At 51.7% G+C, this 16210-nt stretch overlaps 1 protein-coding gene across 2 annotated transcripts in view; it reads right to left on the bottom strand.

Moving 5' to 3' along the window:
• Positions 1-15846, bottom strand: part of Cfap99 (cilia and flagella associated protein 99) — a 51283-nt gene extending 35437 nt beyond the window's left edge. For both annotated transcript variants that reach the window (XM_046423897.2, XM_058572476.1), the window contains exons 1-2: positions 15731-15846; positions 4891-5017 (exon numbers count right to left, since the gene is read on the bottom strand). In XM_046423897.2, the coding sequence (XP_046279853.1) occupies positions 4891-5001 (111 nt within the window). In that variant the 5' untranslated portion in view covers positions 5002-5017; positions 15731-15846. The remainder of the gene's footprint in view (positions 1-4890; positions 5018-15730) is intronic.
• Between the last annotated feature and the right edge of the window lie 364 nt (positions 15847-16210).

The raw sequence follows: 16210 nt of genomic DNA on the forward strand, positions 1-16210 counted from the left end.
GCTGGTGCGGACAGATGCTTAGCCTTTCCCCAAACAGTTCAGAAATGGGTTGAGAGAGTCTTGTTTTCCAGAACTTTCAGCTCAATGAGGGCATTTCCAGGAATCTAAGGAGGCCATCCGCAGGCACACACGTGCGTCCAGAGCCATGCACTGTAGACGTGGAAATGGGACTAGCCAGACTTCAGCCTCCCCAGGCCCTGGAGTCAGATGAGTGTAGGGTGGTGACCCCCGGGGGTGAGGCGTGGAGAGACAAGGGGACACATCCCTGCAGTTGGCATGCGCTACTTCGGTAACAACGTCAAAAATCACTGCCAGGCTTTGCTCCAGCCGGTTACCCTCTTTCAGCAGGCCCTGCAGCCTCAAAACCCTCTGGAAGAGCTGAGCCAAGGAGGCCTCAGAGCCGCAGCAGAGCAAGAGCCCGACACTGTGGCTCACGGCTGTTACCCAAGATGAGCTTTCTTTTGTTACTTTTTTTTCTTTTGTGGTGCTGGGATGGCCCCCAGGGCCTGGACAAGTCACCTCTGCTTGCTTCAGTTCCCACTGCCCGTCTCCCTGAGGACGGGCTGAGCCTCTGGTGTCCCAGACACAGGAATGAAGACCCTCCTCTTCCTCATTCAACAGAGGCAGCAGATGCCATGGGAGGTTATCAATTGTTCCCTCTAATTACAAGGTCACTGGACACACCTGTGAGTACAGGCAGGGCTGCTGAGCTGGCTCTCATTTCAGCCACCAGCCTCTGTCCCCCTCCCCTCGGGCTTCCCTGACTGCAGGCTGCACCCACACCAGAGGGCACCACCCCTGCTGGGTCTCAGGAAGCCCAGGTCCTGGGCCTAGGAGTCAGAGGGTGATGAGTCATCTGTGCTGAGGGCTGGGTGACTCTCAGGACTCTGGACAACTTCTTCTGGTCTCTGGGGCTAAGACAATAGGGATTCTTTCGCTCATTAGTTACGAGTGTGTTCGGGATGTGTGACAATGTCTTTTTAATAAGAGCAGGTGTGGGCTCTGACGCCATCAGCCCTGGGCAAGGCAGGCCTGGCAGAGAGGCATCGGGCAGAGGACCTTGCAGATGCAGGGCTAAGTGGGACGAGGCAGTGCCAGTAAATGGCACCTGGGTCCATGGGCCAGGCTGGGCCAGAGGCCAGGTCCTTGCAACTGGGGAAGGACAACCATGCTGGGCTTGCAGCTCCCAGGACAATGGTGTCCAGCGGTTCACAGAGACAGACTGATCCTGGAACTGGGAATGGGGTGAGAGGTTGCTGAGCACTCAGCCCTGGCCTGGGTTCTGGGTCTGGACAGGTAGGCTCCCTTTCCCAGGAGTCAGGGCAAGGCCTCAACTGCACTAAAGAGGTCTTGATTCCCAGCCAGGCTGTCACTGAGACCATGAGACATGGGTTGTGGCCACCAAAATTTTGGGCTTTGGTAAGTCCCCACCCAGGGAAATCAGTCAGCAATGATAGCTGTCCCAAGGGCAGGGGAACCAGAGGTCCAGATCCCTGCAGTTTCACAGTCACCAGGCCTCCTGTAGGAGTCACTCTGGGTCTGTGGAGCTAGCCCAGGGCCAGGCAGGACAGGGCCTGGTGCTAATCAACCACAGCTCAAGACTTGCAAGCCCTATTACCAAGACCTGTCAGTCAGAGATGCAGACTGAGGCAGGTCAGGAGCCACGGCAAGGAAACTCAGGCTGCTGGATGCCATGCAGACCATCAGTCCTCAGACTTCCCCAGTCTAGTGGGCCACAGGCCCACTTCTCCCCCAGTCCTGGGCCCAGCACTCCCGCAGGAGCTCTGGGTGGTTCTGAGGCCCCGTCTGTTCCCAGCCTGCCCCTCTGTCACAGGCCTCCAGTAGGAGGCGGATTTCCTGGGGCTACTGCAGCAAATGGACCACAAACAGGGTGTTGGAGACAGAGAACAGCCTCTCATGGCTCTGGAGGCCCAGTCTGGAGTGGAGGTGCACCAGAGGAACACCCACCCACCGTCCCTCCTAGCAGGGTCACGGGTCTCGATGCTTGGTGACTGATGTCTGCCTCCCTCAGATCACAGCCTCTGCTGCAGTGTGGCCTTCTTTCCCACCTCTGGGTTACCATGTGCTCTTTTCCCTGTGCCTGTGTCCACACTCCCTCCTCCTCCAAGGCCATCCTCATGGTTAGGGCCCATCCTAAATTAAGGAGCCCTCATCCACAGGCTTCAGCTCACTCACACTCATGTAGACTGCAGGCCTGTGACACATCTGGGGCACAGCCCAGCCTTCCACGTGCCCTTCATCAGACTCCACCTGTTGGTTTCTGTGTTGTATGACTTTCGGGCAGGTGGCAATCTGCAGCCCTGGCCTGAGGAAGTCGGTGTATTACAGCTGAGATGAAAGCGAGTTGTCCAAACTGGGTCAGTCTCCAAGGCCCCGTTCCACTTTGACTTCAGAGGGACATTTTGCAGTGAGCAAAAGGGCCAGGGCCCGTGAGGCAGGTGCTGCTCCGCCACCCATGTGAACGCCACTGCCGGCCTCGGAGGTGCAGGGCCAGTGCCCCTGGCTGCGCCAGTTCCACTCACTGCTGCCGGTCTGCAGGATGGTGTCGGGGTGCTAGCATCCCCAGGGAGAGGCACACACATGGGTCACACATGACTCAAGGACCAGGACCAACCCCAGACTGTTGCTGTGACTCACGCTCCTGCCTGGCGCTCAAGAAGCGAAGACAGTAGCTCTCTCTTTCTCGCTTGAAGAACCAGCCCGCTCTCCCCACTGTGGGCTGAGGCAGGTGACCAGGAGGGGGAACAGTCAGTGTTAGGAACAGCTGGAAACCAGTGTGGCCAGAGCAGTGGGCATGGGGCTCAGAGAGGGTCAGGGCTGGAGGAAGGGCTGGGAGCAGGCAAGATGACCAGAGCCTCCTGAGGACCCCGACAACCAGAGGCCAGAGCCCAGAAGGAGCAGTGCCGGTGAAGGAGACCAACACAGGTAGTGCCGGGCTCCAGTGGCACGTTGCAGAGTGGGGTAACTGTGCCAGGCTGGACCTACAGGTTCCGTGACAAGGAGGTTGGGGGTAGGGCCTGGAGCTGCCAGCGGAGCGTGGGGAGAGACTGCCGGGAGGGTGCTGTGTTTGGCTGTTTGACCTACAAGACCTGCATGGACATGGACTCGCCCTTGTGGTTGTGTTTAGGTGGAACCCTGGAGAGGGCATGTGCTCTGCCTCTTCTCCTTCTTGGCTTCTGCCACAGGATGAGGGCCCTCACCAGATGCCAGCATCTTTATCAATCTTGGACTTCCCAGGCTCCCCTAACTGGGAGAAATACATTCTGTCACTCATAAATTACCGAGCCTCAGACATTCTGTTATAGTAGCACACAGACTGGGACAGAAGCTTGAGGGACATGGGATGAGCCCCAGACAGTGGGCAGGTATTCTTGGTGGAAAGGGAGGTGCCAACAGGAGCTTCAGGAACTTGGGATCCAGAGGCCTTTGTGGCTGAAAGAAGGAGAGAGGGAGCTGCTAAAGCCAGGCCCTGGAGCAGGTGGGTCCAGGTCACGGGTCTAGGTGACAGGTGAGTGCCAGGCCCTGGGCTGGCTTCCAGGGCTGGATTCTGGGCAAGGGGATCCAGCTCTGTGTAGGGCAGAAGTTGGGCCAAGCTGTGCAAGGGCTTCCCCGGTTCTGACCCTTGCTGTTTTCATTGTGTCCCCCCAATGATGAGGTTGTTAGAGAAAAAGCAGGAAGCAAGGAGGTGCTGAGGTGGGGAGGAGGCCCAGTGCCCTCTAGGGCCTCCGTCCTTGCTGACTGCAGCCCCAGCTGGAGGAAGGACTCTTCTAGAAGCTGGGGATTAGGAGTCAGAGGTTCTAAGCTTTCTCTCCCATGACAGGCCTTGGCCCCCGAGCCCCTGCAGCCTTTGCCCACACCTTCCTGCCTCTGGGCTTTTTGGCTGCTTCCCAAGGGCAGGTCTCTCAGTAGGAGATACCTGTGCAGGTAATGGGTTGGGGTGTGGCCAGGGACACCTCCTTGGGCCATGGCAGTAACAGCCTACTGAGGCCATTTCAAACAAGAGCAGCAACCAGCAGCATGCAGCAAGATTGCTTAGTAAAGGCCCCCTTTTGCCCATGCAGCAAGATTGCCTAGTTCTTCCTGCCCCCTTCCCACTAATGCACTTGTGACAACACCCCCTTCAAGGGTGGGTGCTTCCTGGGTGGGATGGGGGAGCACCCATGTGACAGTCCCCCAGCTCTTCCCCTGGCACCTGTCCTTGATGGACAGTGGACATGGGGTCAGAGACCGCCTATGGGGGATAGGGATCAGATGACAGGGAGGGTCCTTGTGGGGTAAGGTGCTGGGGTGGCAGGTGATGCTGAAGCGAGGCAGACTGAGGACCATGGGCTTCTCCTCTCCCAAGCCCAGGTTTTACATCCCAGGGGACCAGTTTCTGGACAGGAACTGGGGAGAGATGGAAAGGGATCCCTGGGGTGGGGGCAGGAGCTGAGGCATAGGTGGCCAGCCTCAAGGTGTGAGCAGAAAGATGAAGGAGGTGGGGGGATATCAGTGGCTCCCCAGGGCCTCGGTGCCTTGGCCTACCCCTGACTCTGCTGGAGGTCCCTGGCCACTTGCTGCCACTGTGAACACAGCTATAGACCCTCCAAACTAGGGGTGGGTGTGCAGGGGCTCAGGGATCCCTCTTCTTATCTATGTTGATGACAGAACTATGTAGGGACATGATCCAGAGTTAGGCGTCTCCCACATAGTCCAGTGTGATGTACACCTGGGTGCTGGGAGCCTCCCAAGAACGCTGCTGGCCACACTGGGAGGGAGATTCGCTTTGGGGCCTCTCCTGGTAGGAAGGAGGCCTTTGTTAGGCATGGACTTGAGAGGGAAATGCCAGTGATCCAGCCTCCCAGAAGTCCAGTGCTGCCCTGACCCTACCTGCAGAGAGGAGGATGCAGCCTCCAGGAACTGGTCGGGAATGTCCTTCTCAGGCTTAAACCTGTCCAGTTGCTCTATCACAACATCAATGCATTTTCCATAGTAGGCCATCTTCCTGAGAAGGACCCTAAAAATAAAACATCATGGGTCACCTTCTTTGCAACTTCTAGGTGGCCAGTGTGACTGGGCAGAAGTGGCTGCAGGACCCTTACCAGCACTGATGGAAGTCCACCAGGCTGCTAGGGACCTTGAGCAATGAGGCCTGTTGATGCCAGTGGGGACCCTGGCTCAGGTCACCTGAGACCAGTTCCTGGAAAGTCCTTTTCAGGTCTCTGCTGCCCCAGTGGCCGGTGTTGGTGTGGTTGCTCCCAGGTCACCACCACTCACTAGAGCCCAAGCCCACTCCTCCTTGTACCCTGAGGCTCCCAGGCTTGTCCCAAGGCCAAACTGCAGATGGGGGCCAGCCCTGGGAATGACTCAGGCCAAGAACAGGCCTTAGTCCAGCCTGGAAGGGTGGCTGCTTACTTGGCAGGCCCTGGTCAGAGCAGGTGACCAAATCATAAAAGGCTATGGCAAGGAGCAGCCTGGGGTTCCCAGTTCCAACACCACCATTCTAAACACGAGGCACCCGAGACTCAGAGAGGATGCACAGCTGGTAAGGGGCCAGGTCTTGAGGGTGCTGAGCAGACAGGCTGGCCTGGGGTTGCTCCCAGGGTGTCCTGGGGTGGTCCGTTTGGGGAACATCTAAAGCTTGGAGGTAAGTGAAATTGCTCGCCCCTGAGGAAGAGCGAAAGAATGGGTGACAAATTCAAAAAACAATGTGTTATTGTTTTGATTTATTTTGTTTTTATTTCAAGTTGCCTGTTCCTAGAACTTTCTCAGGCAAACTGGGGAAAATGGTTGACTCAAGGTTTGAAGTTGTTCGCCTCCGAGCAAGAGAAATTGTTAGAGGAAGGAGGCACCCCAGTAAGACCAAGAACAATTAGGGCATATGTTGATACAATACAAAAATGTAGCCCTTGGCTTTTTAAAGACGAGTTATTAAGTATATCAATGGGACCATCATGGTATCCTGTAGAAGGATTTTTCTTCAAGAAAGAGATGGCTAGTTCTGTTTACTACAATTGTCTAAGATCTTGGTTTTTACAGACATCTGATTAATTTACAAAGCTAAAGTGTTAAAATATCAACCACTAAATATGAAATCAAGTACTCTTTACTTATTAAGTTCCATAAGGTAATGTATTTAAACATTATGTGTGTTTTCATAAATTGGTAAATGGAAAAAAAGTTTAATATTGCTTTGGTCTGTGTCTTTGCTAAAACAAGGTTACTAAGTGTTAAGATTCTATCATGTGTAATTTATATACAAAGAGTATAAGAAGTTTCAGTTGGGTTTCAATCATAGTATTATAGTACCATAAAAAAACATGAAAGTATTTCATCTTATTAAAGTGGAGTAATTTGTCTAAATCAGAAATTTTATAAGGGTTGTTTCAAAATATGAATTTATAAAAAGCGTTAACAGCTACAAAAGAGATATAAAAAGATTCAAGATGTGAAAATATATTTTAATATAAAGGTTAAAAAAAAGAGAGAAATGTTTCTAGATGAGATAATCTGTGTGTGGTAAAGTAAAAAGTTGTAAAATGTCTAAGTAAGTTGCAAAAGGCTTTAAAAGGTTAAATTGAAGGTGGTTAAAATGCCTTCATGACGGAGGAAAGAAGCTTAGTTAATCTTAAAGGCATTGCTTAAAAAATGAGAAGATAATAGGATAAAAGATTTAGATAAAGAAGATTAAAAATTTGAAGTGGAAAACTTTAAAAACAGAAGTACAGAAAGGTAAAAAAAAGAGAGAAGATGTAGAAAGATAAAAAAGATACAGGAAGATAAAAAAGATGTAGAAAGACAAAAATTTTAAACCCACAAAATAGGAAACAAAAGAAAACTAGGAGAGAAAAAAGCAACTAAGGGTAAATATAAAAACCTTAGAAGAAAACTAGAAGATAGAAATAAGATAGAAAATGGTTAAAAATGTCAAATAAAGGTATTTCAGATAAAAAATACAAAAAGCTAAGACAACTATTAGATACAGATATTCAAGATAGAAAAAGGTAGAAGAGAGAAGTTTAAAGTCAAATATTGGATAAAATAGAAGATTAAAATGTACTTATTAAAGCAAAAAGAGGGAATTGGAAAGGGGTATATATCCCCCAAAGATAAACTTAAAATAACGCTTTTTACTCTAAACTTTTTAAATTTGGATTCATCAGGACTTAGTGCTGCGGAAAGGCATATGTATCCAAAAAATGTACATAAGCCCAAGGTACTTTGGAAGGATATTCTAACAGGACAATGGAAAGGTCCTGACCCAGTGATTGTCTGGAGTCGGGGCTCTGTTTGTGTTTTTCTTCAGGGAGAACAGCAGCCGATTTGGATTCCAGAGAGATTAACTAAAGCAATTTCTACAGTCCAAAAAGAAGATGATTTGACTCAAATCCATAACAGCTGATATCCAGAACTCCAGCTTGGCTATTCTTACATCTGCAACAGTGATTAACCAGGGTGCTTTTTTTTTTCAATATCTATTTTATTATTGCTTTTTCCCACATCATAAAGTTCTATTTTATTTTTTGAGCTCATACAAACCTAGGTTAATGTTTTTCTGATCAGTTTTATTTTTTGACTGGCGTTTTTAAAAATTGCAATGGAGATTTCACCTAGGTAAAGCTACAAGGCCTTTACTATTGTCTTATGTGTTGTACGTTTGTGTGCACATTTGTGTTTTGTGTTGTATGTCTGTGTGTGCGTATGTCCATAGATCTTATATGAGGAGCGCTCATGAAAAAATGGATCCAAATTATTATTATTATTTTTTTTATTCACGTGATTTAAATGGTTTAATTTAAATTAGGTAAACAGCTGTTAAGGATTGTTTTCAAAGGTGGTTAACAGATCTGTTTGTTTACTAATTTAAATTAGGTAAACAGCTGTTAAGGATTGTTTTTAAAGGAGGTTAACAGATCTGTTTGTTTACTTTCACCTTTTCTTTTCATCATATTTAATAATTCTGTTCAGGATAATGTCTCTTTAGCATCATTGCCAGAATTCCTATCTCCATCCCAGTGCCGGTGAAGACAAAGATAAAACCAGACTACAGCTTCTATGATAGCTATCACAGTAAACTGTATAAACTGATGCATCAATGAATATAACTCAACAAGTAATGCTCAATCAAGGACTCGATTTACTTTGGGAGGAAATGGACATATTGATAGATTCCTCTGCTTTGAACTGCTTGCAGAACTCGCCTGGACTATGTAACTATCGTTTGGTGCAGCGAATTGTGGTAATGTTGGCATATCTTTGCTGATGGTGTCACCAGTGATGCATTTTTTATTTCCTTGCCAGCGCACCCCATGTTAATTGGGGTAGTGCTGGCATATCTTTGCTGATGGTGTCACCAGTGATGCAATTTTTCCCAAGGAGCCGTCAGTTGGCTTGGTGTCGTGGCATTTCTGTATCCTCCTCCCTTCTGCTAGTGATGGTCTAAAATTTGGGGGCCAATGGCTATATGCTGGACCGGTAGTCAGTGACGGGTATGATCCAATTGCAGTGGTATCAACCTAAGACAGGAGGCTGACGCCTAAAGGTCAGTTTTCCGATGACGGGTAAGAACCATATGTTGAATTGGACAACCTACCAGGCACGGTCCTTAAGCCACATTAACCTCACTCCCCCACTGGCACCAAGGCCAAATTTGGGGGCCAACAGAGGTGAGGCAAAGAACCTCACCCCCCCACTGGTGCATAGACCTATCCAAAAGTATGGCTGTATGCTGGACCAGTAGTCAGTGACGGGTATGATCCAATTGCAGTGGTATCAACCTAAGACAGGAGGCTGACGCCTAGAGGTCAGTTTTTCCCATGACGGGTAAGAACCATATGTTGAATTGGACAACCTACCAGGCACGGTCCTTAAGCCACATTGCTTGTTGTTTAATTAATCAGAAGGGGGGAGATGCTGGGAGCCATTAGCCAAGTAGGTATGACAATTTCCTTGCCAGCGTACCCCATGTTGCTTAGTGGAAGGACTCGTGGAAATAGGACATTTTGCAGTGACATTGCATGTAAGGTGACCTTGCTCAAGGACCAGGGCGGATCCGGGTTTAGGGTGCTCCTGGTTTAGGACAATCCGGGTTTAGGGCGTTCCTGGTTTAGGACAATCCGGGTTTAGGGTGGTTCCAGGTTTAAGGTTATTCCTGCTGGGAATAGGGCGTATCCTGCTGCCTGAGTTCCCCTTGAGTTCTCACGGGATTCAGACAGTTTTTTTTGGGAGACAGAAGCCAGTGGGGGTGGATTTGGGCAGCCAGTGGGGGTGGATTTGGGCAGAGAACGTGGATTTCCCCAGAACGTGATTGTAGAGTGCTGGTGTGAGTTCGGGAATAAAGAGTTGCTGTTTGAATCTACAAGCTGTGTGGTGGCTCGTGATTTTGTGCCCAGCCAGACTGTGGCATTTGGTGGCCCGCACTCCAGGCCCTGCACCTGGCCTGACTTGGGACTGTGTGCTTTGGGCTGCTCTGGGTCCTAACCCTGTCCTGGGAGGAGAGGCTCAAGGTGAGGCCAAGCCCTAGGAGCTAGCTCTACTGACTGCAGGTGGCCCCAGCTGTCCTCAGAGGAGGTGGACCTTGTTAGTAAAGGCCTGCTTTTGCCCATGCAGCAAGATTGCTTGGGCTTCAGTGGGACTGCTCAGGAGCTGAGCAGTAGCCAGGCCACTCCTGGGACTCCCTTCCCACCAACCCCTTTCCTCATTCCATGACTGAGTGGCCACTGGGAGTGGTGGGCGGGTGCAGGGCCACCCTTGGCAAAGCTTTGTTGCTGATGCTCTGGGGACAATGGGGGCATATCTTCTCCACTGGCCAGTGAACAGGAGCAGCCCCAGACTTAGACCCTCCAGGCCGGCAACTGACTGAAAAAGCAGGGTTGGAGGGCCTTCAGTGAGATGGCCAATCCCAGCCAAGACCACCAGGAGTTGACTTCCCTCTCCTGCACCCATGAAGATACAGAAGGCAGGAGAAAGGCACTTTGAAAATTAAGTAACAATCCCAAAATGTCAAATTCCATTGACTAGGAGATCAAGGAAGAGGAGAGAAATAAGACAAGAAATGTCAGGAATTGAAGAATGGGTTCTCTAGCAGGAGAGGACATGCTGAGTGCCCAGAACAATGAAGGAGCTAAGAAATGTCAAATCAGGGAATCCCCAGTGCTTTCAGCCTAGGCCAGGGCTGCAGAGTAGCCTCAGGCTTTGGTGACTGCCAGCCTTCAGGACAGAAGGCCCTGAACATCCCCAGGAGCAAGCCCAGGGAGGACAGATGTGGGTCCCAGGGATGCTGGGCCTGAACCCAAGGAAGCACCATGGTGGGGGACTTGGGGAAGGAGATACAGGTGACCCCAGGGGGATATAGGTGGCAGGAAAGGGATGCATAGCAGAAGGTCAGGCTTGGGGGCTGTCTCTAAGAGGATCCTGGATGCTCCTTGGGTGGGGGGTGTCACTGAGCACTCAGGGAAAGACACACAGATGCCTTATCGCCCAGGGCTGCACTCCAGGCCCTGCACCTGGCCTGACTTGGGACTGTGTGCTTTGGGCTGCTCTGGGTCCTAACCCTGACTCTGCACATGCCTAGAAGCCAGCACGAGCCTCTCTCTAATCATGTCAGAGGAGCAGAATTTAGAAATCAGCAGAAATTGACTTGAAGCCTTGGTGCCAAGAACAGGCCCTGGAGACCAGGTCCTGGAAAGAGAAGCCAGTGAGCTCCTTGGGTGCCCAATGAGCCAGCCACTGGTACCAGCAGGATGCTGACCCACCCTGGCTTGTCATGACAGGTGCCAGGTTACCTTCCCTGTGTCTGGAGACCGCAGGGCAGCCTCCATGTGAATTCCTGTGGGCGGGTGTAGCCCTGATGATGGAGGAACAGGGAGACACAGTGGCACTCTGGATGGGGTGCCAGATTAAATTGTTAAACATGCACTCCGCAGACACAGGGATGTCATTCCAGTCAGGTGTAGCCCCAGGCAAGACAAAACATTTGTGGGAGGCCACCCTGTTCCCTCTGCTGGTCCTCCTGTCCTCCACAGCCTGCCTCCCTGAGACCTTCATGGAGCTGGTCCCACCTCACCCTCTCCAGGGAGCAGGAAAACTCTGCTCACTCAAAGGCTGCGCAGCGGGAGAAGGCAACCCCCCTTTGCCTACCAGGGTCCTCTCGTTTTCTTTGGAACTCAGGTCACTTCTAGTAAGTCCCCTTGCTACAGGAGTGAGCAGAAAGACCAGTGAGGGCCTGTTCTTTGCTCCCCCTTCTGTGACGGGTTCGGAGCTGGATTCTGTGTCCTGTCCTTGCTTGGGTTTTTTTGTTGCTGTTGTGGGATTTTTTCTTCCTCCTTGGGATCAAACCCAGGATCTTTCACATGCCAGGCAAGTGTTCCATACTGAGTGACACCCTAGCCTTGGAGTCTCCTTGGGAGGGTCTGAGTAGCTCAGGCACCCAGCTTGGTAGGGATGGGTCAGGGCTTGTCCTTAGTCTCAGGCCCAGACCAGTCTTGGTGACACAGGCAGATCTGAGCAGCTGTCACATGGCCATGAGGGGGAATGTCTAGCTTGCCGGGCCCACTTTCTTGAGAGTGCTTTTGGGGTTGGAACCTGTGGTTTTCCCTCCAGGCACCATTAGGAACCATGGAGGCTCCAGGCAGACCCAGAAGAGAGGGAGCTCAGCAGATCATCAGTCCTGGCCCTGTCTTCACCACAGTCACCCACAACGGGACACTCTTTAAAACTCCGTAGCATAACTGCGGTCCTTGTGGGGGTACAGTGGGGTGGACCTGCCATCTACCTGGAGAACACAGAGCAGGGATAAGGACAGGCACTGGCTGGGCACTGAGGGGTTTGAGTTTTGTCCCTTGGGTGGGGTCTGCCTCACCAACTATGAACAGGAGAATCACTCATACTGGGGGTTCTTTCAGACATGATCCTTAGGAGAGGGACAGGGCCACTTGTGGAGCAGGAAGCAAAAGGAAGCACCCTGCCTACAGCTCAAGGGTGGGCTGTGCCCATCCTGTAACTGGGAGGACAGCACCTGTAGCTGTGTGGATGGATGCAGGCAGGCAGGAGGCAGCCAGGGAGGTCCAGTGGAAGACAAGCGCATAGTGTCTCTGTGCCCTAGGCTCTCAGGGTGGGGGAGGAAAATGGGTGGGGTTAAGGACAGGAGAGGCCCACATACCTGGAAGGGATGAGAGAGATGTGGGTTTATGGGGGCCTTTGTGGTAACTGAACCAGGGGATCTGGTGCCCAAAGCTTGGGCCCAGAGTCCCTTCCTGAGACCTGCACCTACCATGGCAGGTGCCCGGATGCCAGGTCCTAGGCATGGCTCCTGTGTCCTGTAGGTCTTTTCCTGCCATTGACCCTAGCCCTGCAGGGCCTGCACCGTCATGAGCTGGCATAGTTCGTGGGCCCTCATTCCATTTTTGCTTGCTCCTCAGTGGAAAACAACCCCAGTGGGGCCAGGGCCCTCCAGCCCAGGCAGCCCTATGGGTGGGGGGCTCCAGAGAGCCACACTTTCTCAGGTTCCCTGCTCCTAGTTATTCCTGCCTTGGCAGCAGAGACACTATCTGGTGGCCTCCTGGGAGAAGCTCTGAGGAGACACCCATTTCCATGATTTGCTGTCTGTACCTCAGCAAAATCTTGGCTTTTCTCAGACTAGTGGACAAAAGCAGACGAGGAGGGTCACCAGCAAGGGCTCGTCTTCACCCGACACCCTCCTCTAGCAGCACCCCTCACGCTTGGTCACTTGTGCTGGTGGGAATCCTTTTCTAGGGCCTCGTTGTGAGATGGCACAGAACATGTCCACAGGAGGCCTGCCTAGCCTGGCCTTAAGCCCACTCCCTAGACTTCCCAGGGCAGTGTTCCTGAGGGCCTGTACTAGTGGGAAAATAGTAGGGGACCCCAAGTTTTGGGCCTGAGCTGCAGGGGTGGGTGAGGTCTGGGGAGGCATGGCTTCAGGAATCCATTCGTCCACTGCTAATAGACCCTACGTTGTCAGATGCCGTGGTCCAGATGGGTCTTCTCAGCATGTCCCAACTCCTTCACAAACCGAGGTCACCATCCTGGGGCCCTCCTCACCCTGCCCTGTCCACTTGGGTCCCTTAATGGCTTAGAAGTTCCTCCACACATGGCCCCTGAACCTCAAACAAGCCTTCCCTTTCTCTTTCTTTGACAAACTCCTAGATGTCCCTCAACACCCAGCTCAGATATCAACACCAGAGAGGTCTGCTTCCTCTCCACTCCCGCCTCCTGCAGGTCTCCTTGAGGCCATCTAAACACCCACTTCAAGCACTGAGCACCACAGAAGGGGCCCTGCTTCCCCACCTGAGTCCTGGCCCTTACCCCAGGACTGGCACTTCACCAGTACCCAGGAACATCTGTGGAATCAATGCTGAGTGTGACACAAAAAGGACCAAGTCCTTAAACTGTGCCCTGAGTTTGAATCTGAAAGATGGCTCTGCAGAAATAAGACCTACTCAATGGTCATATTACATTCTTTTTAAAAATAGACGTTTTTAAACCTTTACTCACATGGATTCTATAGTGCAATAGAGTTCAGTTGTTCTATCTCATCCAATTGGGAGATAAATGCCACAATAACATTTTCTAAGGAAGTAAGAGAATAAAACCCCGATAGTCTCAGGTGCCCCTGTTCATGCAAGCCCTCACCAATCCAGAGTGGACCTGGAGGGAAAGACCTGGAAGGAGTGAATGGATGCACCAAGCAGAAGGCAAGAAGGGGGAAGAGGGGCTCCTCTGGAGCCCAGCCCAACTCAGGCCCTCCAGTCTCGTCGCACTTCTCCACTCACTGTCAGGCTGTGTTCCAGGGCAGGGCCCTGTACCCCACACCTGGCACAGAGCAGGTGAACTGTGAGTGGGCATGAGGAAAAGGAGGCTTGCGTTCTGGATCCCCACTGACATCACCCTGTGACTTGAGCCCACACAATCATGTCTTTGGGTAGAAAATGGACATTCTCTGGCATGCTTTTAGCACCTCAATGTTATTTGTTCACTCATTCTTAGCTTAATTTTATTTTTATTTAGCTTTTATGTTATTAATTGCAGCGATGGAAATGGAACCCAGGGCCTCACACATGCTAGGCAAGTGCTCTGCCACTGAGCCACATCCCGAGCCCCTCAGTTTTATTTTATTTTATTTTTTTAATTTAATTTATTTTTTTTTCAATTCTTTATTTTTTTTAAGATGCTTTTATTTTAGCACTGTAGGCATCGCTTAGCAAGTGGTGAGTAGTTTTTTTCTAAAGAGAGAGAGAGAGAATTCCCTAATATTTATTTTCTAGTTTTTGGCGGACACAACATGTTTGTTTGTATGTAGTGCTGAGGATCGAACTCGGGCCGCACGCATGCCAGGCAAGCGCACTACCGCTTGAGCCACATCCCCAGCCCCTTTTTTTTTTAAATTTTAATATTTATTTTTTAGTTATCGGCGGCTTGAGCCACATCCCCAGCCCCCCCTCAGTTTTATTTTAATGGTTAAAAACCCATCTAGGTGGGATTTAATTCCCAAGTTTATTGATTTTTAACTCCACTAATCAAGACTTGACTACCTCATATTTAAGATAACTTGAAAGGTGGGCTGGACTGGAGCTGTTTTTTTTTTTTTAGCACATTTATAGACAGAAATGGGAGTCTATGGAGGTTTAGATTCCATCAGACACAAACTCTCAACCAATAGGGACCTCATTTACATGAGATCCCACATGTATATTAATTGAAATATGCTCTTTTACCATGATGAAAGCTGGTTCTCTAAGGACTGCTGCCAAGTCACCCCTACGGCTTAAGCTTCAAGCACAGCCCCAGTGGCTGGTCTTGCTAGTTGAGTCTCCTCTCCAATCTCCCCTTTCTCCTAAGTAACAAAAGTCTGATTTTTTTTTTTTTAAGCTGGGCCTATTGCTGCTCAACTGAAAGCTGACATTTCCCAGCCTCCCTGGCAGCTCTGCATGGTCATGAGGCTAAGTTCTTCCACCGCAGAAGTAGAAGACTTCCTTTCTAGAAACTCGTTTCTCTTTTTCATCTAGTACTTGGGCTCAGAAGGTGCTAGCAAGAATCTGAGCAGCCATCCTGGAGGGAACCAGCTAGGCACCAGCACCCTGGACAGAGGATAAGAAGGCTGGAGCAGGGAACGCTTCTGAATTGTTTCAGGGGAGGCCTACCTCCCTCTCCTGTGCCTTAGGGAAGTGGCTCTGGATGGAAAGGACAGACCTCCCGCAGTATGAATCCGCTCCTGCTGCCAGGACATGGGGCCTCTTTGCGCCTGTTTCTTCAGCTGTACAGGAGAATTTTAAGAGAGACCACTTATTTGTGTTTTAGCTGTCTACTTGACAAATAACAGGTACTCAAACTTTGGTGGGTCTGTGTGTGTTTGTGTGTGTGTGTGTGTGTGAGCGTTTTTAATAGATCCAAATTAGGGCACTATTGGAGGAAGTAGTGAATCCCAGAAAATGTCTTTATAAAAAGCACTGTTTATTGTGGAGATTAAAACCAAACAGAACAACAACAACAACACACAACACCAGAAAACACCGTTAACTGCGATCAAGGAGTTGGGAAGAACACCAAAGAGGGAGGGAGATGTCAGCGAAACTCAGAGGAAGGAAGCAAGGAAGAGGAGAACCGGCAGGAGGGGAAGGTCGCGGGTGAGCCGAGGACCCGGCCACGCGCCCCGCTTCCTCCCGGCGGCGCTCGCCCGCACCCGCACCGCTCCGCACCCGCCGCCGCCCGGTACCTGCCTGCCGCCAGACCTCCTCGGCGCCTCCGCCTGCAGCCGCGGACCCAGCGCTGGCAGGGGCGAGGGTCCCCGCAGCGCAGCCGCGCCCCCTCGTCTTGGGTCGGCGGGACCTTCTCGTTTGGGCGCCGTCGCCTGGCAACCTCCGCGCTGGAGGCCGTAACCCGCGGAGCCCTGCGTATGCCCCGCCCCGCGGTGCGCGCCAGGACGCGGAGTTCGCGAGCGTGGCGGAACCTTCGGGGGCGCGCCGCGGCAGGCGGGGCGGGGTGGGGCGCGGCGCGGCGCCGAGCGGGGATTGGCAGCCTCCTCGGGCCGGCCCCGCCCGCGACCCGCCGCGGGCCTGGGGCTCGCGGCGCCCTCAGCGCATGTGCGGCGTGGGGCAGCCGGGCCGGCGGAGGCGCGGGGTGCCAGTGAGCGGCGAGGAGCCGCGCGCCCCGTGCCCGCGCCTGTCTGTGCGCCCGCCCGCGGGTCTCGGTCCGC

This window comes from Marmota monax, unplaced genomic scaffold (assembly GCF_021218885.2).
Source record: "Marmota monax isolate L192 unplaced genomic scaffold, Marmota_monax_Labrador192_F-V1.1 WCK01_AAM20220418_F8-fsc00009, whole genome shotgun sequence".
In the NCBI taxonomy this organism is placed as follows: domain Eukaryota; kingdom Metazoa; phylum Chordata; class Mammalia; order Rodentia; family Sciuridae; genus Marmota; species Marmota monax.